This window comes from Salmo trutta, chromosome 14, assembly GCF_901001165.1.
Source record: "Salmo trutta chromosome 14, fSalTru1.1, whole genome shotgun sequence".
NCBI classification, from domain to species: domain Eukaryota; kingdom Metazoa; phylum Chordata; class Actinopteri; order Salmoniformes; family Salmonidae; genus Salmo; species Salmo trutta.
This window is the reverse complement of record NC_042970.1, coordinates 60,472,191-60,499,903: the sequence shown is the minus strand read 5'-3', so window position 1 is coordinate 60,499,903 and position 27,713 is coordinate 60,472,191. Positions and strand designations below refer to the sequence as shown.

The 27,713-nt window shown below is 40.8% G+C and overlaps 1 protein-coding gene across 2 annotated transcripts in view; it reads left to right on the top strand.

The window, feature by feature from the left end:
• Positions 1-27,713, top strand: part of LOC115208513 (phosphofurin acidic cluster sorting protein 2) — a 110,955-nt gene that overhangs the window by 33,497 nt on the left and 49,745 nt on the right. For both annotated transcript variants that reach the window (XM_029776638.1, XM_029776639.1), the window contains exons 2-4: positions 20,244-20,331; positions 24,228-24,317; positions 26,633-26,758. In XM_029776638.1, coding sequence (XP_029632498.1) covers positions 20,244-20,331; positions 24,228-24,317; positions 26,633-26,758 — 304 coding nt within the window. The remainder of the gene's footprint in view (positions 1-20,243; positions 20,332-24,227; positions 24,318-26,632; positions 26,759-27,713) is intronic.

Genomic DNA, 27,713 nt, shown 5'->3' with positions numbered 1-27,713 from the left:
TAACTTTAACCTCACTAGGGTAGGGGGCACTATTTTCACCTCCGGATGAAAAGCGTGCCCAAAGTAAACTGCCTGCTACTCAGGCCCAGAAGCTAGGATATGCATATCCTTTAGAAAACACTCTAAAATTTTCAAAACTGTTATAATAATGTCTGTGAATATAACAGAACTGATATGGCAGGCGAAAACCATTACTGTATCTATTGACTTAGGACTCAAATTGCACTTCCTATGGCTTCCACTAGATGTCAACAGTCTTTAGAAATTGTTTCAGGCTTTTATTCTGAAAAATGAGGGAGTAAGACCACTTTGAATGAGTGGACACTGCTGTGTCCCAGAGGTTTTTCATGCGCGCGACCGAGAGCACGCCTTTCTTGTTTTCCTTTTATATTGACAAAGCTATTGTCCGGTTTAAATGTTATTGATTATTATGACTAAAAACAACCTGAGGATTTATTATAAACATCATTTGACATGTTTCTACGAACTTTACTGATACTTTTCGGATTTTTTGTCTGTTTGTTGTGACTGCCATTGAGCCTGTGGATTACTGAACAAAACGCTCGAACAAAACAGAGGTTTTTTGATATAAAGAGGGACTTTATCGAACAAAACAAACATTTATTGAGTAAATGGGAGTCTTGTGAGTGCAACCATATGAAGATCATCAAAGGTAAGGGATTCATTTTATCACTATTTCTGACTTGTGTAACTCCTCTACTTGGCTGGTAACTGTTTGTAATGATTTGTGTGCTGGGCGCTGTTCTCAGATAATTGCATGGTATGCTTTCGCTGTAAAGCCTTTTTGAAATCTGACACCGTGGTTGGATTAACAAGAAGTTCATCTTTAAACCGATGTATAACACTTGTATGTTTTATGATTTTTTATAATGTGTATTTCTGTTTTTGAATTTGGCGCTCTGCAATTTCACTGGATGTTGGCCAGGTGGGACGGTAGATTCCCACACCCCCTAGAGAGGTTAAGCATCAGCTGTCAGAGCAGCTTACCGATCTCTGCACCTGTACACAGCCCATCTGTAAATAGCCCACCCAACTACATCATCCCCATATTGTTATTTTTGTTGCTCTTTTGCACCCCAGTATCTCTACTTGCACATCATCGTCTAAACATCTATCACTCCAGTGTTAATGCTAAATTGTAATTATTTCGCCACTATGGCCTATTTGTTGCCTTACCTCCCTAATCTTACTACATTTGCACACACTGTATATAGATTTTTCTATTGTGTTATTGACTCTGCGTTTGTTTATCCCATGTGTAACTCTGTGTTGTTGTTTTTGCCACACTGCTTTGCTTTATCTTGGCCAGGTCGCAGTTGTCAATGACAACTTGTTCTCAACTAGCCTACCTGGTTAAATAAAGGTGAAATTAAACAATAAAAAATAATAATAATATCCCTCCCAGCTATTATTCTGTATGTCTCAATAAGGAAGATAGTGTTCCCATCTTTTCTTGGCGCTTAGCGCAGGCATTTCTTGTTGATTGCTCGGTTCCAACAGAAATAGGCAGGCTGCTCAGTCCCACAATGTTAGTCAAAGTGTCATGCCCTGACCATAGAGAGCCCTTGTTTCTCTTGTTTCTCTATGGTGTAGTAGGTCAGGGCTTGACTAGGGGGTGTTCTAGTTTAAAATGTCTATGTTGGTGTTTTGGTATGGTTCCCAATTAGAGGCAGCTGGTAATCGTTGCCGCTAATTGGGGATCATATTTAAGTAGCTATTTTTCCCGCCTGTGTTTGTGGGATATTGTTTTGGTTTGTGCACCACGTAGTCACGTTTCGTTGTTCGTTTATTTATATATTTTGTTTCGCTTTGGAATAAAGATGTGGAACTCTACACACACTGTGCCTTGGTCCTGTTCTTATGACAGCCGTGACACAAAGCAAGTAGCCATCCCATTCACAACAGAACTTGGCTTAGATTAACATTTGGTTAGAAACATTTGTTTGCACTTAATCTTGCAATACACTATTACATGTATTTTCAAATTATATGATAGCAATTCTTATCCAGGCAGTGATATTACCCTTTAAGTACCATTTTACCATGATATGACCTTTAAGTGCCATTTCATAGTTAAAGTTTATAACCGGCTTGTGTACTTGCATTTAGTGCCAGAGATGACCCATTTTCACTATGTTGACTCATTTGTAAGTGACAAGCAATTGCATCATTACTGCAATAGTAATGTGTAGTAAAGTGCAACCAAACCTGTCATTCAACCAAACCCGAACAATAAAGTATCATGACACTAGCCGAGACCCAAATACAGACACAGGAGGCAGATGGTTGGAGTTTAAGATGTTTAATAAATCCAAAGGGGATAGGCAAGAGAATGGTTGTGGACAGGCAGAAGGTCATAACCAGATCAGAGTCCAGGAGGTACAGAGTGGCAGGCAGGCTCAAGGTTAGGCAGAATGGTCAGGCAGGCGGGTACAGAGTCCAGAACAGGCAAGGGTCAAAACCGGGAGGACTAGAAAAAGGAGAAAAGGCAAAGCGGGAAAAACCACTGGTAGGCTAGGACATACAAGATGAACTGGCACAGAGAGACAGGGGAAACAGGGATAAATACACTGGGGAAAACAAGCGACACCTGGAGGGGGTGGAGACAATAATGAGGACAGGTGAAACAGATCAGGGTGTGACAAAGGTGATGAAGCTGCTCTTAATGTGTCTGAGCTAGCATGTTTGGACCTGCTTTGGAAGTAATTGAGTAGTACATTAGCCCGTAAAGCCTGAAGAGTCATGGCCACCCCCTGTAAATGTCACAAGCTGAGGATTGTTGATATTGTGCCATGTCTGTGTGGCACGACCACAGGATTACACAACCCCCAAGGCTGTGGGCATAATGTAGGGCACGGCACAGCAGAGTGCGAGAGAGAAAAGTAGTTTGTAATCAAAATGGATATGGTGCACACTCCTAATTAGTTTTTTGCTGTGTCATCGGAGGTAGTCAATCTATTGACAGACTATAGTCAATAGTCTTAGACGGCTTCCTACTTTGAGATATTCAAATGTAACCACATGAAATCACAGCAAGTGGGAGGGGATCGATGGTAAAGGTTTGGGAAACACTGAAGTAATTGTCACTCACGGATGGGTTGATTTGATTTTGATTTAATTAAATAATTTAAAAAACACTTGTACAGCCACAGCATAATTTAAAGGCATGACAGTAACACAACCTTTAGCCGCAGATTTCACCGACATCCAAAAGTAGAATCCGACCAATTCAACGTCCAATCCTCTTCCTGGCGGGAGGCGGGGAGATTAGGAGCCGTGTGTTTTTGTGTCCCTGTTTTGGTGCTGAAATGGGACGAGCTAGACCAATCATAGTTAATCTTCTTAAGCCTTGAACAACTCGTCAGGAAGCAACCTGCTTCTCTCTCTAATGTGTCAAGGCCCTTACAGAGAGATTAGCAACTTCGCAGACAATATATTGGGTCATGATCAAAGGCAGAAAGAATAGAAAGAAATTATATAATATTTTGTGAGCTACGATGTCCTCTTGACATTTGTCCCCTCTTTTTCAGTACAGTTGTGTGATGATGTGTGTGCTTCATTCTGTCAAATGATTGCCTATACAAGTGTGTGTGTGTTGTGTGTGTGTGTGTGTGTGTGTGTGTGTGTGTGTTACTCCATTTTCTGACCATAATACAGTCAGTGGCGGTTAGTGCTGTTTATGATGAGGACAATTTTTTTTGTTCATGAACATGGCCTTATTTCTATTATAGCATGTTGGATGACTGTCATTCATATTCCATTCACCCAGTTCAATGTAACATCATAGTTTAGGCTACTACATGATACACACATTTTCCCTATACCCATCATGACGTTGCTACAACCTAGCCTATGAATGAACGTTTACAACGTAGGTGCACACAGGTCGAGAGAAAGATTTGAGATGACAGACAGTGACACATGGACAGACAATGACACATTCAGAACAGCCTTTCCCACTCTTGCCTGCATCTAGCTTATCTAGGATGTAATCATTAGTTTTTATTGGACAAATTCAAGTATTTTTATCCCAGTTTCGTTTACTTCCGTTTCATAATTTTTTTCAACGGAATCGGCGGAATGAATATGCCCCTGATCATAGCAGCCATGTTGTATTCATTCTAGCTTTTATGCACTCTCCACCTCTCACCTTTTTCCTTCGTTTATGGACTTCAATGAACAATACGTCGGCTGTATGTGACCAGGCGAAAAAAAACTTTCCAAACCAAACCATATCATAACCGCTACACACAGCCTACATCGTTGTCCCCATATTAGCTAAAGTAACGTCCTAGTCAATTAATTAATTAATTTGTTGAAAACTTTTCAACTATTGTCTTTCTCTCTCTTTCAGTCAACTACTCACCACATTTTTAGATTCATTCTCTGATCCTTTGTTTGGGTGGACAACATGTCAGTTCAAGCTGCAAGAACTCTGATAGGTTGGAGGGCGTCCTCCTGAAGTTGTCATAATTACTGTGTAAGTCTATGGAAGTCAATGTACCAAGAGGAGGACGGAAGCTAGCTGTCCTCCAGCTACACTATGGTGCCACCCTACTGTGTGTGTGTGTGTGTGTGTGTGTGTGTGCGCATGCACGTGCATTTGTGTTCTATTTCATAAAGCTTGCATGGATATGTGTGTGTGTGTACGTGGGTGACAGATCACTTCAATCAGCCCCTTGTGTTCCGACTGCTCTGAATGCCCTTTCTCTTTTCTATAAATCTGTGGTGCGACTCGGGGGGAATACAGTAGTGAGGAGCAATTCTGCCACTGTCCTTTCGAAGGTCAGGGGTGTTTTTCATGAATGTGTGTGTGGGTGGGTGCGGGTTGGTGTGTGTGTTTGTATGCATATGAGTGCTTGTCTGTGGTGTATGTGTGGTAGTATGTGTTTGCATAAGGTCAGGGATATCACTCATTCACTGAGCCAAGTGCTGGGGGAAATACTACATTGACAAGAACCACATATAATGCATTGTAAAATTAAATACTATAGGACTCCATTAATGGCTTCATACAAGTCCGTATATTCAGAAACACACGACTTTATCCGTGTGTATTGGGTTTTATGGTAGTGTCACTGTCTATGTGCAGCCATACTGCACAGAGACATAAGCGCTGAATTCAAGCCTGCTGCATTTACATTATCTTTCATTAAGTTGTAATTCCATTGACATTTTCCAAATAGGAAGCCTAGATGTGTTGTTAATGTTAAGAAAATGTGAGAGTACAATATAATAGCATAAGAAAGGATAGATAAGACTACAGTGCAGTATAATGCAGAACTAAGATGGTTCGATATAGAACCTTGCGGTACACTTCAGTCGGAAAGTGTTCAATACAGCAGCGTTTCTCAATTCATTATTTCTCTCACTCACATATGCCACACACACACACACACACACACACACACACACACACACACACACGCTGTAATTAAGTACAGCTTTTAGTTTTCCCATTAACCCACAAATGTTTCCCCGGGGACAGAGACACTATCAATACCCGGGATAAGCCCTTATGTCTGGCTTTCTTTCTGCCCTGATGCCACAACTTATCCCCAGTTAACAACCTTATGCCTTTAATAAATGATGTGGGAACAGTTTTACCTACCTTAATGTTAACCATTATTAATAGTTCTGCCAATAAAAACTGATGTGGGATCACCTCTCCCTACCCTAATATTAACCTTTATCAGTTGTTCTGACTCAAACGTTTACTGCAGTGGGCTAAATCAGGGTCACACAGAGTGTTTCTTGGTACAAACAAATCTACTTTGAAGCAAAAGTATATACCTCACACATGTGGTTACGGGCTTAACAAAAAGAAGACACCTGTAACATGTGAGATATAGAGTTGAAATGTATTCAGTTTTGAGTTTGCATCCCAATATTACACTTTATATACACCACAGAAGACTGAACTAAACTAAAACAAATCAGTTTGACACAGAAACACCGGATTTGTATTGTTTATTAATTATGAAATAATGAAAAATATGAATAACATTCCACCCATGAGGCCACTGGATCATTTGACTGCAGGAAAGGGCTACAAACTACTGATGTGGGGTCAGCATTGGCCTCAATCTCAGTCCTCCAAAGTTTTTTGGCCACACTGTTGAATACGGAGTGCACCTTTAACCTTTCTGGTGCAGTGGTCCCGCTAGCGACCCACCTCGACAACATCCGGTGAAATTGCAGAGCACCAAATTCAAAATACAGAAAACGTAATATTAAACCTTCATGATAATACAAGTGTCATGGCACCCCAATGGTGGAACAAGCTCCCTCACGACGCCAGGACAGCGAAGTCAATCACCACCTTCCGGAGACACCTGAAACCCCACCTCTTTAAGGAATACCTGGGATAGGATTAAGTAATCCTTCTAACCCCCACCCTCCCCCCAAAAAAGATATAGATGTACTATTGTAAAGTGGTTGTTCCACTGGATATCATAAGGTGAATGCACCAATTTGTAAGTCGCTCTGGATAAGAGCGTCTGCTAAATGACGTAAATGTAATACATGATTCTTTAGCTTAGAATCTTGCCAATCTAACCGCGTCATCGGATTTCAAAAAGGCTTTACGGCGAAAGCACAGCATTCGATTATCTGAGGTCAGCGCCGCACAACAGCATATTATCCAAACAAGCACAGGCGTCACAAAATCCCAAACAGCGATAACATAAGTCACTTACCTTTGAAGAGCTTCCTCTGATCGCAATCACAAGAGTCCCAGGAACACAATGAATCGTCGTTTTGTTCGATAAATCCCTTCTTGATATCCCAAATGGTCCGTTTAGTCGGCGTCATTGAGTTCAGTAATCCACCCGTTCAGAATGCAGACATAGGAGTTCCAAAAGTTACCAGTAATGTTTATCTAAACAAATCAAACAATGTTTCTAATTCATTATTAGGTACTCTAATATCTAAATAAACAATAATATTTCATACGGAGCAAACTATTTTCAATTGGAAAGGAAAAGAACGCAGCGGACGCCCTCGGTCACGCGCTCAATGAGACTAGTTTTGCCATAGGACTTCCTGAGGATAAACAACTATTCCTCGTTGGTTTTTCAGAATACAAGCCTGAAACCATGTATAAAGACTGTTGACATCTAGTGGAAGCCATAGGAACTGCAATTTGGGAGGCGGAAGTCTTTGGTTTTAATAGCTTGGAAGCTTGGAATTGGCTGGCAGGGCAACAGAAAAAATATTGGTCCTCGGGTTTTCGCCTGCCAAATCAGTTCTGTTATACTCACAGACATAATTTTAACCAAGCAATTTGAGTCCTGAGTCAATGGTTACTGTAATGGAATTCAATAGAAAACTGCAAACATTAAAAAAAAATCTTACTTCCTGGATGGATTTTTCTCCAGTTTTCGCCTGCCATATCAGTTCTGTTATACTCACAGACATTATTTTAACAGTTTAACAGTTTTGGAAACTTCAGAATGTTTTCTATCCAATACTTTCATGCATATGCATATCCTAGCTTCTGGGCCTGAGTAACAGGCAGTTTACTTTGGACACCTCAGTCATCCAAAATTCCGAATACTGTCCCCTATCCCTAACAAGTTAAGGACCTATTTTCTAAGTCAGTAGTCAGTAGACATGGGCGGTATACCGTATATACCGTATACCAGGCTATTTGGAAATAGCCACGGGATGGTTTTTAAATACCGTCAACTTTTTCTTTTAAGTTTTTGTTATAAATGTGAATATTTGTAGCTACTTCTAAAGTAAATATCTGCAGTCAACTTGTGCAACATGTTAGAAAAAGGCTGCGTTTTTTATTTCACCTGTCACATAATGTTCATTATGAATTTTATCGGTAGTACCAAGTCAGGTGGTGTTTGTTTACAAGCACACAACATTTTTTTTTATTTAAACGTTATTTATCTAATATAGGACAAAACACACATCATGACAAGAGAGACAACACAACACTACATAAAGAGAGACCTAAGACAACAACATAGCATGGCAACAACACATGCGAACACAGCATGGTAGCAACACAACATTTTATTTTATTTTATTTCACCTTTATTTAACCAGGTAGGCAAGTTGAGAACAAGTTCTCATTTACAATTGCGACAACATGGTAGGAACACAACATGGCAGAAACACAACATGGTACAAACATTATTGGTGAGTCACTGTCTCACGCACCAGGTGATCTAGTTACAGTATGGAATTCAGAACTAAATGTTTGCCAGCTAGACATCTTATAACTATTAAGTTAACTGTCTAAAATATACTAACTACTCTGCAGTTTTGCATTTAGTTTGCTAATTTAGTAACTAGTTGTCAAACTAAGTGGTTAGCTTCTTCCAAAATCAAGTTTCACTTTCCGGAAACAGCAGAGAAACCCTCCTGGATCAAGAGCCTTGCTATCTAATATAAAGTGTTGAGCATTCAGCCATCTGTGTACCCGTCGCAAGACCCACTGGTTGATGCTTATTTATAAAACCCTCTTAGGCCTCACTCTCCCCATCTGAGATATCTACTGCAGCCCTCATCCTCCACATATAACACCTGTTCTGCCAGTCATATTCTGTTAAAGGTCCCCAAAGCACACACGTTCCTGGGTCGCTCGTCTTTTCAGTTTACTGCAGCTAACAACTGGAACGAGCTGCAACAAACACTAAAACTGGACAATTTTATTTCAATCTCTTCATTCAAAGACTCAATCATGGACACTCTTACTGACAGTTGTGGCTGCTTTGCGTGATGTATTGTTGTCTCTACCTTTTTGCCCTTTGTGCTGTTGTCTGTGCCCAATAATGTTTGTACCATGTTTTGTGCTGCTACCATGTTGTGTTGCTACCATATTGTTGTCCTGATGTGTTGCTGCCTTGCTATGTTGTTGTCTTAGGTCCCTCTAAATGTAGTGTTGTGTTGTCTCTCTTGTCGTGATGTGTGTTTTGTCCTATAGTTATATTTTATTTTTAATCCCAGCCCCCGTCCCCGCAAGAGGCATTTTGCCTTTTGGTAGGCCGTCATTGTAAATAAGAATTTGTTCTTAACTGACTTGCCTAGTTAAATAAAGGCTAAATAAAATAAAAAAGAAATAGGTCAGAGACTGTGTAAAATGTTTGCAATGCGCTCGTTAGCATTTAGTTAGCATTCTCTCGGGCAGTCTCTAAACCTTCGGATTACAAATGCTCAGTGGGATTTGAAAATAGCGTCCCTTGTGTTCAGTGCTGGTATTACTGAATGTGGCACAAGGTCGGTATGATGGTATAACAATCTGGATACCGCCCAAGCCTATTGTAGTGCTCCACCTGCTGGCATGTTAATAGTCCCAAGTGTATTAATCATTCTTTTGACAGATGCAACATGTGTTCCCTGAAGCTAATTGCTTAACGTTTGAAAATGGGTTTAGCATGAATACATTTTTTTCTTTATTTTAGGGGGTAGTTCAGCTTTAATATTGCAGATAGATTGTAGCTTCCATCAATGTAATTGTCTGTATCATTTACAATCTCCCATATATTTTTGGGGTATATATATATATATATATATATATATATATATATATATATATATATACACATTCGTGGCCAAAAGTTTTGAGAATGACACAAATATTAATTTCCACAAAGTTTGCTGCTTCAGTGTCTTTAGATATTTTTGTCAGATGTTACCATGGAATACTGAAGTATAATTACAAGCATTTCACAAGTGTCAAAGGCTTTTATTGACAATCACATGAAGTTGATGCAAAGAGTCAATATTTGCAGTGTTGACCCTTCTTTTTCAAGACCTCTGCAATCCGCCCTGGCATGCTGTCAATTAACTTCTGGGCCACATCCTGACTGATGGCAGCCCATTCTTGCATAATCAATGCTTGGAGTTTGTCAGAATTTGTGGGTTTTTGTTTGTCCACCCGCCTCTTGAGGATTGACCACAAGTTCTCAATGGGATTAAGGTCTGGGGAGTTTCCTGGCCATGGACCCAAAATATCAATGTTTTGTTCCCCAAGCCACTTAGGTATCACTTTTGCCTTATGGCAAGGTGCTCCATCATGCTGGAAAAGGCATTGTTCGTCACCAAACTGTTCCTGGATGGTTGGGAGAAGTTGCACTCGGAGGATGTGTTGGTACCATTCTTTATTCATGGCTTTATTCTTAGGCAAAATTGTGAGTGAGCCCACTCCCTTGGCTGAGAAGCAACCCCACACATGAATGGTCTCAGGATGCTTTACTGTTGGCATGACACAGGACTGATGGTAGCGCTCACCTTGTCTTGTCCGGACAAGCTTTTTTCCAGATGCCCCAAACAATCGGAAAGGGGATTCATCAGAGAAAATGACTTTACCCCAGTCCTCAGCAGTCCAATCCCTGTACCTTTTGCAGAATATCAGTCTGTCCCTGATGTTTTTCCTGGAGAGAAGTGGCTTCTTTGCTGCCCTTCTTGACACCAGGCCATCCTCCAAAAGTCTTCGCCTCACTGTGCATGCAGATGCACTCACACCTGCCTGCTGCCATTCCTGAGCAAGCTCTGTACTGGTGGTGCCCCGATCCTGCAGCTGAATCAACTTTAGGAGACGATCCTGGCGCTTGCTGGACTTTCTTGGAAGCCCTGAAGCCTTCTTCACAACAATTGAACCGCTCTCCTTGAAGTTCTTGATGATCTGATAAATGGTTGATTTAGGTGCAATCTTACTGGCAGCAATATCCTTGCCTGTGAAGCCCTTTTTGTGCAAAGCAATGATGACGGCACGTGTTTCCTTGCAGGTAACCATGGTTGACAGAGGAAGAACAATGATTGCAAGCACCACCCTCCTTTTGAAGCTTCCAGTCTGTTATTCGAACTCAATCAGCATGACAGAGTGATCTCCAGCCTTGTCCTCGTCAACACTCTTACCTGTGTTAACGAGAGAATCACTGACATGATGTCAGCTGGTCCTTCTGTGGCAGGGCTGAAATGCTGTGGATATGTTTTTGGGGGATTCAGTTCATTTGCATGGTAAAGAGGGACTTTGCAATTAATTGCAATTCATCTGATCACTCTTAATAACATTCTGGACTATATGCAAATTGACATCATACAAACTGTGGCAGCAGACTTTGTGAAAATTAATATTTGTGTCATTCTCAAAACTTTTGGCCACGACTGTATATATATATATATATATCTATTTGGGCACAAACCCACCGTCGCTATGGGCACAAACCCACCGTCGCTGGACCAGACAGGACTGGCAAAAAGTGCTCTTCACTGACGAGTCGTGTTTTTGTCTCACCCGTGGTGATGGTCGGATTCGCGTTTATCGTCAAAGAAATGAGCGTTACACCTAGGCCTGTACTCTGGTGCGGGGTCGATTTGGAGGTGGAGGGTCCGTCATGGTGCAGGGTGGTGTGTCACAGCATCATCGGGCTGAGCTTGTCATTGCAGGCAATCTCAATGCTGTGCATTACAGAGAAGACATCCTCCTCCCTCATGTGGTACCCTTCCTACAGGCTCATCCTGACATGAACCTCCAGCATGACAATGCCACCAGCCATACTGCTCCTTCTGTGCGTGATTTCCTGCAAGACAGGAATGTCAGTGTTCTGCCATGGCCAGCGAAGAGCCCAGATCTCAATCCCATTGAGCACGTCTGGGACCTGTTGGATCGGAGGTTAAGGGCTAGGGCCCTTCCCCCGAGAAATGTCTGGGAACTTGCAGGTGCCTTGGTGGAAGAGTGGGGTAACATCTCACAGCAAGAACTGGGAAATCTGGTGCAGTCCATGAGGAGTCATTGTACTGCAGTACTTAATGCAGCTGGTGGCCACACCAGATACTGACTGTTACTTTTGATTTTGACCCCCCCCCCTTTGTTCAGGGACACATTATTCCATTTCTGTTAGCCACATGTCTGTGGAACTTGTTCAGTTTATGTCTCAGTTGTTCAATCTTGTTATGTTCATACAAATATTTACACATGTTAAGTTTGCTGAAAATAAACGCAGTTGACAGTGAGGGGATTTTTTTGTTGTTGCTGAGTGTATATATATATATATATATATATATATATATAAAATTAGTATTTGGTTGCATTGCCTTTAAATTGTTTAACTTGGGTCAAACGTTTCGGGTAGCCTTCCACAAGCTTCCAACAATAAGTTGGGTGAATTTTGGCCCATTCCTCCTGACAGAGCTGGTGTAACTCAAATCAAATCAAATTTAAATCAAATGTATTTATATAGCCCTTCTTGCATCAGCTGATATCTCAAAGTGCTGTACAGAAACCCAGCCTAAAACCCCACACTGAGTCAGGTTTGTAGGCCTCCTTGCTCGCACATGCTTTTTCAGTTCTGCCCACAAATTTTCCAGGGCTTTGTGATGGCCACTCCAATACCTTGACTTTGTTTTCCTTAAGCCATTTTGCCACAACTTTGGAAGTATGCTTGTGGTCATTGTCCATCTGGAAGACCCATTTGCGACCAAGCTTTAACTTCCTGACTGATGTCTTGAGATGTTGCTTCAATATATCCACATACTTTTCTTTCCTCATAATGCCATATATTTTTTGAAGTGCACCAGTCCCTCCTGCAGCAAAGCACCCCCACAACATGATGCTGCCACCCCCATTCTTCACGGTTGGGATGGTGTTCTTTGGCTTGCAAGCCTCCCCCTTTTTCCTCCAAACATAACGATGGTCATTATGGCCAAACAGTTCTATTTTTGTTTCATCAGACCAGTGGACATTTCTCCAAAGGTACGATCTTTGTCCCCATGTGCAGTTGCAAACCGTAGACTGACTTTTTTATGCCGGTTTTGGAACAGTGGCTTCTTCCTTGCTGAGCATTGTCGATATAGGACTCGTTTTACTGTGGATATAGATACTTTTGTACCTGTTTCCTCCAGTATCTTCACAAGGTCCTTTGTTGTTGTTCTGGGATTAATTTTCACTTTTCGCACCAAAGTACATTCATCTCTAGGAGACAGAACGCATCTCCTTCCTGAGCGGTATGACGGCTGCGTGGTCCCATGGAGTTTATACTTGCGTACTATTTTTTGTACAGATGAACGTGGTACCTTCAGGCATTTGGAAATTGCTCCCAAGGATGAACCAGACTTTAGGAGGTCTACAATTTTTTTTCTGAGGTCTTGGCTGATTTCTCTTGATTTTCCCATGATGTCAAGCAAAGAGGCACTGAGTTTGAAGGTAGGCCTTGAAATACATCCACAAGTACACCTCCAATTGACTCAAATGATGTCAATTAGCCTATCAGAAGCTTCTAAAGCCATGACATAATTTTCTGTGATTTTCCAAGCTGTTTCAAGGCACAGTCAACTAGTGTATGTAAACCTCTGACCCACTGGAATTGTGATACAATGAAATATAAGTGAAATAATCTGTACATAAACAGTTGTTGGAAAAATGACTTGTGTCATGCACAAAGTAGATGTCATAACCGACTTGCCAATACTATAGTTTGTTAACAGGAAATTTGTGGAGTGGTTGAAAACGAGTTTTAATGACTCCAACCTAAGTGTACGTAAACTTCCAACTTCAACTGTATATACTGGTTAGTCGAGTTAATTGAAGTAATATGTACATGTAGGTAGAGTTAAAGTGACTATGCATAGATAATAAACAGAGAATATCAGCAGCGTAAAAGAGGGGGGGATAAGGAAATAGTCTGGGTAGCCATTTGATTAGCTGTTCAGGAGTCTTATGGCTTGGGGGTAGAAGCTGTTGAGAATCCTTTTGGACCTGGACTTGGCGCTCCGGTACCGCTTGCCGTGCGGTAGTAGAGAGATCAGTCTATGATGAGGGTGGCTGGAGTCTTTGACAATTTTTAGATCCTTCCTCTGACACCGCCTGGTATAGAGATCCTGGATGGCTGGAAGCTTGGCCCCAGTTAAAGGCTTTAATTGCGTCAATAATTTCCTCCTCTGTAATTTGGCCTTCACATGAGTCTTTCTTTACAGCTGTTCATTTTACATTATTAATAGAAAATAAATCCATACAATTAACTTCCATTACTGGAGATGGAGGAGACCAAAATGAAAACATATGCTTAAAATACTTTGCTTCTTCTTTCAAAATATTGTTTAGTGAATCATCGTTGACTCTGTCATTTGTAACAAGTTTCAGTAAATCATTTTTGGTAGCATTTCTATGTCGAAGATTTTTTTTTAAATCATTTGATGCATTTTTGCCCATATTCCATGCAGTTCGCTTTCTTTTATAATATATTGCACTTGATCTATCTTGAATATGTTCCTCCATTTCTTTTTTCTATGGTACTGTGATACTTTTAGTGTACTGGCCTCTGTGTTGGAATGTCCAGACATTTCAATCTCCCTCCCCCAACCCTCTCTTTTCATCTCTCTGTCCATCCACTCCCCCTCCCCCCTCTCTCTGTCTCTCACTCTCTCTCTCTGCCTCTGTCCTTCTGATGAATGGCCGGTACAGAATGCTTTCAATCAGGTGGTCTGGCTTTGTGCTGAGTTAGCGCAAAGTTTTCTCCATGACTGCTTCCTAACATTCCAGCCCCTTTGTGTCCATGTGTGTTTGTGTGCATCTCTTTGGGTGCATTTGTGTATTTGTGTTTGTATGGTCTGCCTGTGAGCGCGTGCATGTGCATGTCTCTTGTTGTGTGTGTGTGTGTGTGTGTGTGTGCTGTCAGTGCTGGATGTTGAATTGGCCTGTTTGTTTGCCTGTCAACTACACTCCAGACGAGTCCAAATTCTCAAAGACAGAGACTGTGACCCGAACTTCCCCTCGGTTGTGTGTATGTGTGTGTGTGTGTGTGGTGGGGGGGATAGGGGTCAGAGGATGTGTGTTTTTTGGTGTAAGTCTGTTGAAAGTGCTTGCATTTTTTTTGTGCGTGTGTATGTGTTTCTGAGTAAGTGTCTGTGGGGAATTGGAAAGTGAATGTTTTTCTACTCTGCTGACCAAGGTTGCCACCCCATCACAGAGAGTGTGAGAGAGAGTGAAAAGTGGAAAGAAAACACATTCATTCAACCCCAGCTATACTTTTTCCTCCAAATTCACTAGAATGGAAGAATAGGAGCTGTCTCTAGCTTCCTGTATGACTCATACTCTGGCAATGCAGTACTTCGATAGAGGCTACATCCCAAATGGCACCTTATTCCCTATTTAGTGCACTACTTTTGACCAGGGCCCATAGTGCACTTTAGAGAATAGGCTGCCATTTCGGGCGCACTTACAGTCTGAGGTGAAAACGAAGAGCTCAGGGCCACTGTGAGATTTTAATGAAGCTCACAGCAGCACTCCTATTCAGAGCTGAACTGACAATACAATATCTGTTTTGTTTCCTACCTTTTTGTCATGTTTTCATGTTCTGCCTACGTGCATTGGTTTCATGGTCTCCTGACGAAGACCTATTGCAGTTTTGAAATGTTGTAATAATTAAAAAGATATCTCTTCGGAGCATGCAGATGGTGTGCAGATGTTTTTTATTTTCTACCTTGTTTTCATACATTTGAGGTTCAATGGTTCACTGCCTGCAGTTTTTTTGTGTCGTGTTAATGTTTCTAGACTCGCAAACAGTGTCTTTTATATTTCCTTATGGATAGGGCTTTTTAACCAATAATCAACAATCTGGCATGAGCGCCTAAGTCTATTGGATAAATAAAGTTTTGCCAGTACCCACTTTTAATAAAACCTTATAAAGATTTATTAGCAATATATACATTAAAAATCCTAAGCTTTATAGGCATTTCTTATCATTTGGAAATTCAAAATATGGATTCATAACCATTTATTAATGAACAGTACTATATTGTAATAAGCCTATGTAAGCCTACGATCCAATAGCATATCTTCTCCTTGAGCTGTTAGATTAATGACGGAGAACTAATTAGGTCTCTACACAGGGTTTGATACGGCGACCAAAACAGTCGCATTTGCGACCGTTTTACTTGGCATTGCGACACACATTTGTAAATGGTCGCAAGGGTGCCAGGGCTTAAAATGGACCTGGCCACGTTAGTTTTCGTTTCACAATTTGCTTTTTTATTTTTGATTATCATGATTTATTCAAACAGTAATGTGCAATTTACCAAAAATATACCAGCTTTCTGAAGAGGAAACAACAGCATGGGAATGCCCCTGTCTGTGTGTGTGCAGCGCGCTTCGGGCCTATGTCTACCACTTTGTGTAGCCTTTAGCGATGCTAATGATAGCCTAACCGTGGTCGAGGAGATGGATATGTAAGTAAAAGGTAACTACAAAGTAGGCTATTCCTACCTGGCAGAACCATGATTATTTGCATGAATCCAGTGGCCATTTGTTACGAAAACTCCATCACAAGTGCGCTATGGACATAAGCACAGTGTCCATAAGCTGGAGCTCCCGAGTGGTGCAGCACTGCATCTCAGTGCTTGAGGTGTCACTACAGGCACCTTGGTTCGAATCCAGGCTGTATCACAACCGGCCGTGATTGGGAGTCCCATAGGGCGGTGCACAATTGGCCCAGCGTCGTCCGGGTTTGGCCGGTGTAGGCCGTCATTGTAAATAAGAATTTGTTCTTAACTGACTTGCCTAGTTAAATAAAGGTTAAATAAAAATTGTAATAAAAAGCTAAGCTTCCCCTAAAGTAAATTGAATTAAATTGCCAAAATGATTTAACCTAATTAGCCTACTCCTGTCTATACAAAAAAAACAAAAAAAAAAAACATTGAAAATAGGCTACTAGACCAGAAAGCATGATTTGGCCACAGATGATAATTGGCTTCTAAAACAAAAGCTGTGGATTGTTTAAATCACATTTCCTACAGTCGGAATAGCCCGTAATTTGAGCAGTGTGTACGGCAAATACCCTGGTTTTAATGTCTATGCAAATACCACATAGATTGTTGAGTTGTGACTGTCAGTGAAAAGTAGAGATGCCCAGCCAGGCGTATCGTAATATTTTATCATAGTTGGAAAGCAAATGGCTATTCTGCCCTACCAAGCAAAAAGGCAGTAACTGCTCATAGCGCAGAACTGAGAAAAATGGTTTTAATTTACCTTGGTTTCACAGTAACTTTATGCAGTTGCTGCCAACATGACCTCCATTTTCTCCAAAACACAGTACAATAGAGGCAGAATACTTGTCCACATGATTTAATGTAGCAAAAAATGACATTAACTAATTTCCAACCAAATGAGTAGTTACTGCCTTTTTGCTTGGTAGGCCAATATTGCTGTAAAGAGAAGACAATGAAAAGACTCTAATCTGTCGTTTATACTCTAATCTGTCAACTTAATTGTTTGAACTGTATAGCCTATCTTATTGGCACCAGCGGAGAGCATTGGTGTGCGCAGATTCACTCTTTATCATTGTTGTGCCAGTTTTCAGACAATAATTTCCTCCTCCAGGTTAAATGGATGTCATGTTGTAGGCATTTTTTTTCTTCCCTTCTCGTAGGCCTATTATATGGATCAGACAATGTCGTTTTTATTGATCTTTGTCAGTGTCAGCAGAGTAGGCTACACTGTAATTTTTGTCGCATTAAAAAATATTCTGCTAATGTCTCCAGTCATATAAAGTATAGTAGAATTGCATGAAATGTGTTTATAAAAGGCCAAGGAACGTATCTTATGTACAGTTGAAGTCAGAAGTTTACGAACACTTAGGTTGGAGTCATTAAAACTCGTTTTTCAACCATTTCACAAATGTCTTGTTAACAAACTATAGTTTTGGCAAGTCGGTTAGGACATCTACATTGTGCATGACACAAGTAATTTTTCCAACAATTGTTTACAGATAGATTATTTCACTTATAATTCACTGTATCACAATTCCAGTGGGTCAGAAGTTTACATACACTAAGTTGACTGTGCCTTTAAACAGCTGGGGAAATTCCAGACAATTATGTCATGGCTTTAGAAGCTTCTGATGGGCTAATTGACATCATTTGAGTAAATTGGAGGTGTACCTGTGGGTGTATTTCAAGGCCTACCTTCAAACTCAGTGCCTCTTTGCTTGACATCATGGGAAAATAAAAAGAAATCAGCCAAGACTTCAGAAAAAATTGTGTAGACCTCCACAAGTCTGGTTTATCCTTGGGAGCAACTTCCAAACGCATGAAGGTACCACGTTCATCAGTACAAACAATAGTACGCAAGTATAAACACCATGCGACCACGCAGTCATCATACAGCTCAGGAAGGAGATGCGTTCTGTCTCCTGGAGATGCGTTCTGTCTCCTGGAGACACCGTTGGTGCGAAAAGTGAAAATTAATCCCAGAACAACAACAAAGGACCTTGTAAAGATGCTGGAGGAAACAGGTCCTTAAGTATCTATATCCACAGTAAAACGAGTCCTAAATCGACATAACCTGAAAGGCCGCTCAGCAAGGAAGAAGCCACTGCTCCAAAACCGCCATAGAAAAAGACAGACTACGGTTTGCAACTGCACATGGGGACAAAGATCATGGGCCAAAATTCACCCAATTTATTGTGGGAAGCTTGTGGAAGGCTACCCGAAACGTTTGGCCCAAGTTAAACAATTTAAAGGCAATGCTACCAAATACTAATTGAGTGTATGTACACTTCTAACCCACTGGGAATGTGATGAAAGAAATAAAAGCTGAAATAAATCATCCTCTCTGCTATTATTCTGACATTTCACATTATTAAAATAAAGTGGTGATCCTAACTGACCTAAGACAGGGAATTTTTACTTGGATTAAATGTCAGGAATTGTATGTATTTAGCTAATGTGTATGTAAACTTCTGACTTCAACTGTATATGTATGTAAAAAAATATCTTATCACAGTATTTTTCTCAGTATTTGACAGCATTGGATGTTTCTTAATAATAAAAGTTCAAAATATTCTTTATGGCTTTTGGATGACCCTAGGATGGCAACAAATTAATTCTAAGTGGTTTTAATGGGTTTTCTACATTCTAATTGCTTTACTGTTCAACGGAACTTCAACCAAAAATAATAGGACAAAACTGACAGTGAAGTAGTCCTATTTGTTGCATAGGAATCAAACTTATTTGTTAAATTCCAGCATTCACTTCCAGCATTTTAAATCATTTCTTCATTTCGTTTCCTGTACAGATTTTTATCATTTACATACTGTGTCACGTTTCTTTTGTCTTAGTATGCCTCTATTTCGTCAACTTTTATTGACAGAATAACTATTATCCTCTATTCGCTTCAATTGCAGTTCTTACTTTCGCCACTAAGGGGTAGTCAGACAATTTCAGGGGGTCTCTATTTTGCAAGCTTGCCCTCCCAAAGTTGTTGACTTGTTGTGTTAGCTAGAAGTTCTCAGCTGTTAGCAGTTTCTTACTGGCGATAAAAACTGGTCATTACTGAATGATTTAATGTAATAAATCAAACATTAAAATACTGTTATAGAAGGTAAAGTAAAAATCCAAACCAGTCCATGAAAGATTACCGGTGTAGTTTTTTTTTTTTTTTTACAGTTTACCGCCCAGCCCTAACAATACACACACACACACACACACACACACACACACACACACACACACACACACACACACACACACACACACACGGTGAATACAGTATGCCTAGTCTGAATAGAATTATGCCCACAGACATTATGTCTATGAAAGCGCTACTCATCTCATGTAGTGGGCTGAGTACCTTTTGTTCAACACTCGTGTTTTTCTATCCTTTTGAAATACATGATCCTTCCTCACGACAGCAGCTCTTGAGAGGGATGAAGCGGTGCATCAAGATAATGATGTGATTATCATGAAAAATAAAAACGGTTTTGTTATGATAGGCAGTCATGACTTTATTTCATTATTACTGGCAATTTGTTTTGTGTGTGAAATAATGAAATATGTATGTATTCATCATTTCTTTGACGTCTTTCTCAATTTCCAAGTTATCATAATACAAGGGTTGTCAAATATGAATCTATACCTTTTCATATTCTCGCTCAGCTGTACATTTTTATCCATGACTTCATCTTTTTTCTTCCTTCAGCTCTATTATTCATTTTACAGTATGTGTACATGTTGCATTTGCTTTGAAAGTACTATACGTATTGCCATTCATACCAGTAAAGCAGACTTCCTTTGAATTGATTTGTTCAAACATCGCTAAATGTTCCATTGAAGACCCTAATGGAATATGCCTACAATAGCTTTGTTTACATGCTATCAGTTAACCACTTTATCATATATGGCGATGTTTGTGTATCATTGTGCATGTTTGAAATGATCTAAATGAATGAAACTAAACTAAATCCCTTCCCTGTCTCCCCTGTTGACCACAGATTGTGCAGCCTGACCCTAAAGAAGCTGATTGTCCTCAAAGAACTGGACCGAGAGCTTAGCTCTGTGGTGATAGCTGTCAAAATACAGGTGAGTCCAGTTTAAGAATATTATGATGATTTAAGTAATGTGCTTCGGATTGTATTAGTATCAAATGGAGTGTCCATAAAAACATAGGAACTTGGATTGCTGTTGACCATTGAAGTGTGTTATGGGATGGTTTGGTAACAACTGTTTGCATCAATTGGCTGATACTATTTTCTGAAATTAACAGAAAATTCAAAGGACTATGTCAAGGTCAATACTACTCATCAATTTACTCAAATATGGCAATAACTAACAAAAGCTAATGGCCAACATCGGAAGTGTTTTTCACTTCTCTGTGGTCCTCCTTACAAGCTATTTCTATTGTCATTGCATATATTTTCTACATCCTTTATTTCATGCACCTTGGCAGAACTGCGACATAGCTCCATACTTTTTCCTTTCACACCTGACAACGTTTCAGAATCTCTCCTTCCACTAAGCTCAATAGTCTCAGAGGACTGCCCAAGCGGTTACCAAGGTGACATCTTGTACGATAGGAACAGGATAGGAACAGAGAGAAAGGAAAAAGATTACAGTTATGTCTGACCGTTACTCGGGGCACTCTACATTCCAAAGTAGTCGCTTGGGCCGGGGTACGGCCCAGTACTCGCGTATTGCTCAAGGTTCTATGCAGTCAGAGAGAAAGAGCATTGTGTGGTTGAACTGTGTTCTTTCTGTTCTCTCTAATTACTGGTGGTAAATTCACTGGTCATTGAGTGGTAGATTATCAGAAATCTTTGCAATAATTCTATACACTGTACATGGCATGCTTACCTTTCAGATGCACACAGAGATATATTGACCAAAGTTTCAGTCAATATTTCCCACGGCTGCTCTCTTCTCAAGTAACTCGGTATTTCAGCATATTTCTGAGAACACCATTCAGGTGTATTAATTTCCATGAGTGGTAATTGTAATGGCTAGCTAGCCACATCTGACCCTCTGATGACGGCATGTTGAGCGGCTATACAAAAGAACCGAAAGTTGCAGCTTAGGCAGGAGTTAAGACGGGTCTCGACTGCTCTTTATTCCCCATTGACAGGAGGGAAAAATAGTGTGAAAAATGTTTATTCTTGGTCACTCTCTGTATCTCTAGCTACAGAAATCAGAAGACTGTGGCGGTTTGGTTCCGTATGTTAAAACCCGCTAATGCATACTTGTTTTTGGACTTTTCAGTTTTTTGAATGCATTCAGAAGTTAGTTAATTGTATTGTCATTGAGCTAACCAATAGCTTTGGTTTCAGACTTGTCTGAAGTCAACACCTACCTACGCACCTAGTTGTCTGTCAGGGCCCCATGGGGCTACTCTTGGAAGCCACATGTCTGTTCTTCCTGCTCTGGGATCAATTAGCATTAATGTCTTGTAGCTAGCGCCCTTTTTTAGTTTGCTGAGTCACCATGAGGAATGCAGGTCCGAATACAGATTTTTCCATGTGTTTTGTTTTCCTCACAAACTTTCCTCCTCCCTTTCATCTTTAAAGACTGAATGTTTTGTGAAGCTTCATAAGATTTACATTTTAGTTATTTTTTAGCAGATGCTCTTATCCAGAGTGACTTACAGTAGTGAATGCATACATTTAATACATTTTTTTTCTCCGTACTGGTCCCCCATAGGAATCGAACCCACAACCCTGGCGTTGCAAACACCATGCTCTACCAACTGAGCCACACTGATAACTGTCTGCTGGTCCATTTTAGTACAGCTGTATGCGACAGCTCATTAGAAGTTTGATGCTGACTGCTGCTGTTCCCTGTTGTCTTGTTAGCGATTAGCCGGTTGCATTTCCAGTCAGTTAATTTGGATGTGAAGCTAGCCAAGCCTCCCACAAGAAAACAAAACAGTCAGCATGGAGAGTTAGTGAAGCGCTAACTGACCGTGATAGAAAGAAAATAAGCTTTTCCCCCTATTTTTTTCTGCATGTCACTGGCCGTGTCCGAATTTTGGCTTGACTATTACTTACTTAAACTGCATACTGCATATTAATCGTACTATGTACTATTTATCACGTATTGTTTAGTAAAAAGTATGCTGTGGCCGCAACGTACAACTGGGAACTCGGAAACAAAACGAGCTCAGACTGGGGAAAATCGTGACGTCGGTGATCTTCAGCTCTAGTAGGATGCCGAATTTCATCTGAGTTGGATGACTGTTCAAAAATATTTTTCCCAGTCGGAGCATGTTTTTTTTTTCAGAGTTCCCTGTTGTTATGAATGCACCATCAGTTATGGCTTTGCATATGAACTGAAAAGGATCGTCTGTAACCCCACCCAGTGACCGTTCTCTACAGCGGAGTGTTCTTGTTAGCTAAGAAGCTAGCATTTGGAAAAACGTATTTGGAGTAAACTTGAGTTAACCATAGGCCTAAGCATGCATCAATTGAATAGTCACCTGTAGCTTGAGAGGAATGGGGAGATGCAGTAGAGGAATGACGCAGAGAGCTACTCTTCCTCTGATCAAGCCATGAACTGTCCCTCTCCATCTTTGGAGGATGCATGCTCTCAAAGACTTCTATTAATTGATCTTGGCAACTATAGCTAGGCTACTAAAGATTGTGTATTGCACCTGCAATAACATAGCTCAGATGTGTGAGGGCATCTTTTATGCTTAAAAGTTGAAAGTATAACAGTAGATGTACTGATTGAAAAAAAAAAGTATTATTACAAACAAGAAACACTTTTAAATGAGAACAGAAATCCAATTTGGGTTTATAAAAAGGACTTCCCAAAAAACAGTACAAAATGAATAAATTAATAGCTATAAATGAAATACATACAAAATACATACATTTCCTTCTTAATCAAATCAAAGTTTCTTGATCCCGTACACAGATTTGTAAATGTTATCGCAGGTGCTGCCAAATGCTTGTGTTCTAGCTTCAACAGTGCAGTAATACCTAGCAATACCAAACAATACGCACATAATCCAAAAATGAAAAGGAAAGATATTAAGAAATATCAGAACGAGCAATGTCCGAGTCCAAAAATGCACATAGTATAAAACGTTATATTTTGCATCATGCGCGAACGTGTTTCCCAGCTATTTATTGATTTCAGTAGAGCATCCCCAGATCTAAGCCAAGCAGTAAAGCTTTGTAGTGAATTCCCATAAAAAAACAGAAGTCTTAATAGCCAGTTATTGCAGGATATCTAAAGATATCCTGCAATATTCATTGATTTCGGTAGCGCATCCCCATATCTAATTGATCAGCTGTTGTCAAAACAAAAATGAGTATGACGTCCAGGCATTTAAAGTATACTTGATTTTCGAAATGCCACATACTATAAAATGTGGTTTTTTAGGACGCAAGTATGGGTATTCAGACACGGCCACTGATACACGATGAAAGTTTTTATTGGAAGTGGGGTGAGATGATAGAGCATGCAGGGAAAGACTCAGCGAAGTGACGTTGACACGAGCAGCACCGGAGATATTGAGATGAGCGAGATGCTCTCTCACAGTCGCACACAGTATCTGTGCACGTGTTCACATCACGCTGTTCACAGCGTGCTAGCAAGGGCGCCAAAGAAGTTGAGCCTCGTGCTTCAGCGCTCTTAGTTGTTGTGGAAATTGATCCATTATGCTGTTTACTTTCTGTATCTACATCATATCGCTGAGTCTACCTTTAAATTGGCTGGATCAGTAGGTTACTGAGGTAACATGCAACTCCAAGACCCTGTCCAGAAACAACCCCTAAACTTTAGCCCCTGCCTACTAGGCATCGTTGGCAAACACTCCTTATTTGACACAGGAATGTGTACGTTTTAGAATTGAGTTTCTATACACGTTTCTCGGGGAAAGGAACATTGCAAAGTCGAAGTGTTACCACCAAATGTCTTTGTTTCAGTCACCATTAGATCCCTAACTCTCTCTGTACCTCTCTTTAAATTTTCCGCCACAGGGGTCCAAGCGCATCTTGAGGTCCAATGAGTATGTCCTTCCCCCAGACGGACTGATGGAGACTGACCTTGAGCTAACCTTCTCACTCCAGGTATGGCCAGGTTAACATGGCTTTCAAAAGTATCAAAGAGTGATCTGTTATGTGACTGAAATCCGTATTTTCATTAGCCAACGGTTGATGTACAGCACTTTTTGCTAAATTAATGGTAGTGCCATTAATAATGTAAACATATACCCCTTTTTTAGTTTTAGTGTATTTCCTGCACCTCAGGTTGGCGTTCAAAGCCCATCTGAGGTGGCGGATCTGAAGGCATCAAAGAAATCGCCCAAACCTCCCCATTTCTCCTTCTCCCAAATCCATTCAGCTGATGTTCTGAAAGAGCTGCAAAATCTGGACCCCTACAAATCAGCTGGGCTTGACAATCTGGACCCTTTCTTTCTAAAATTATCTGCCGAAATTATTGCAACCCCTATTACTAGCCTGTTCAACCTCTCTTTCGTGTCGTCTGAGATTCCCATAGATTGGAAAGCAGCTGCTGTCATCCCCCTCTTCAAAGGAGGTGACACTCTTGACCCAAATTGCTACAGACCTATATCCATCCTACCCTGCCTTTCTAAGGTCTTCGAAAGCCAAGTCAACAAACAGATTACCGACTATTTCGAATCCCACCGCACCCTCTCCGCTATGCAATCTGGTTTCAGAGCTGGTCATGGGTGCACCTCAGCCACGCTCAAGGTCCTAAACGACATCGTAACCGCCATCGATAAGAAACAATACTGTGCTGCCGTATTCATTGACCTGGCCAAAGCTTTTGACTCTGTTAATCACCACATCCTCATCGGCAGACTTAGTAGCCTTGGTTTCTCAAACGATTGCGTCGCCTGGTTCACCAACTACTTCTCTGACAGAGTTCAGTGTGTCAAATCGGAGGGCCTACTGTCTGGACCTCTGGCAGTCTCTATGGGGGTACCACAGGGTTCAATTCTTGGGCCAACTCTTTTCTCTGTATACATAAATGATGTCGCTCTTGCTGCTGGTGAATCTCTGATCCACCTCTACGCAGACGACACCATTCTGTATACTTCTGGCCCTTCTTTGGACACTGTGTTAACAACCCTCCAGACGAGCTTCAATGCCATTCAACTCTCCTTCCGTGGCCTCCAACTGCTCCTAAACACAAGTAAAACTAAATGCATGCTCTTCAACCGATCGCTGCCTGCACCTGCCCGCCCATCCAGCATAACTTCTCTGGACGGTTCTAACTTAGAATTTGTGGACAACTACAAATACCTAGGTGTCTGGTTAGACTGTAAACTCTCCTTCCAGACTCACATCAATCATCTCCAATCCAAAGTGAAATCTAGAATTGGCTTCCTATTTCGCAACAAAGCATCCTTCACTCATGCTGCCAAACATACCCTCGTAAAACTGACCATCCTACCAATCCTCGACTTCGGCGATGTCATTTACAAAATAGCCTCCAATACCCTACTCAACAAGCTGGATGCAGTCTATCACAGTGCCATCCGTTTTGTCACCAAAGCCCCATATACAACCCACCACTGCGATCTGTATGCTCTCGTTGGCTGGCCTTCACTTCATAATCGTCGCCAAACACATTGGCTCCAGGTCATCTACAAGACCCTGCTAGGTAAAGTCCCCCCTTATCTCCGCTCACTGGTCACCATAGCAGCACCCACCTGTAGCACGCGCTCCAGCAGGTATATCTCTCTGGTCACCCCTAAAGCCAACTCCTCCTTTGGTCGTCTCTCCTTCCAGTTCTCTGCTGCCAACGACTGGAACGAACTACAAAAATCTCTGAAATTGGAAACACTTATCTCCCTCACTAGCTTTAAGCACCAGCTGTCAGAGCAGCTCACAGATCACTGCACCTGTACATAGCCCATCTATAATTTAGCCCAAACTACTACCTCTTCCCCTACTGTATTTATTTATTTTATTTATTTTGCTCCTTTGCACCATATTATTTATATTTGAACTTTGAACTTTCTTCAAACTACAAATCTACCATTCCAGTGTTTTTCTTGCTATACTTTATTTACTTTGCCACCATGGCATTTTTTTGCTTTTACCTTCCTTATCTCACATCATTTGCTCACATTGTATATAGTCTTATTTTTTTTTCTACTGTATTATTGACTGTATGTTGTTTACTCCATGTGTAACTCTGTGTTGTTGTATGTTGTCGAACTGCTTTGCTTTATCTTGGCCAGGTCGCAATTGTAAATGAGAACTTGTTCTCAACTTGCCTACCTGGTTAAATAAAGGTGAAAAAAAATGACTGACTGAAGAAAAACATTGTCATGGCTACAGACATGATGTACTGTGTGATGTAACCTCCTGTAACACCTAATGTGTGTCAAGCCTTTTTCTGTCCCCCCTAGTATCCCCACTTCCTCAAAAGGGACGCCAACCGATTGCAGATCATGCTGCAGAGGAGGAAGCGATATAAAAACCGTACCATCCTGGGGTATAAGACCTTAGCTGTGGGCGTCATCAATATGGCAGAGGTAAAGACAACAGCTTAATATTTGTGACCAATTTTTTTTAGCACAACAGCATATGAAGTCAAACGCACGTTGCTTGTCATCACGGGGTTATACATCCGTAACTATGGAAACAGGGCCCATGGTGCGAATTACTGGGGAGCCAAGGGGTGGCTCAGCTCTCCTGAATGAGACGTTAGCTCCCCTAAATGCAACAAAATAATGCTAATTTAACCATTCTCCTATTCATTTAAAATGCTGTGGTAAATATGTTTTACTGTGGTAAATATGAAATGAACACCCCCACCTCTTTTTTTCATGGTGTAAAAAATGTATTTCTTTGTGGCAGCGCTGTCCATCCAGTAGTGCTGAATTTCAGCTTTAGATGAGCTCCTTTACGCATAGATTTTCCTTTGTACTTCCTCATTTTTCGCCATTTGTTTGCCATGCGCCCTTGAGAAAAATAGCCTTTATTCCAATGCATTTCAGGTGTCCCAACTTTTCAGGCTACAAAAAAGTTACATTTGTCAGCAAGACGCATCAATAAATGTAGGCCTTATCAATGGCAATCGCGGAATCTCATTAGGCACACTTCTTTGGTGTTTTGTAGCAGGTCTATTTCCATTCATAAAATGGCGTGAGTATGCAGTTTGGATGCTGGAATTATTTTGGAGTGGACGAACATTCCTACTTTTTTGAAGAGATTTGTTTGACAATCAGATGAAAATATCATGACTGGTTGTGTTCATGTCACATTAAAAGGCGTTTGCGTTATACGCCTACGGCCTACCCATCAACTTCGACCCACCACCCTCCTTTCGTTTTTGCGTTAAGCAACCTTCTGTGTTATGTAACCATACCAAATGTAACATATCATACTAATTTCATTTACGTATATTATGTTACGTCTAGTCTATGAGATCAGGCTGCTCTACCAGTTCCAATTCAGAATCCATTTTTAGCAAGGTCTGTGCTAAAT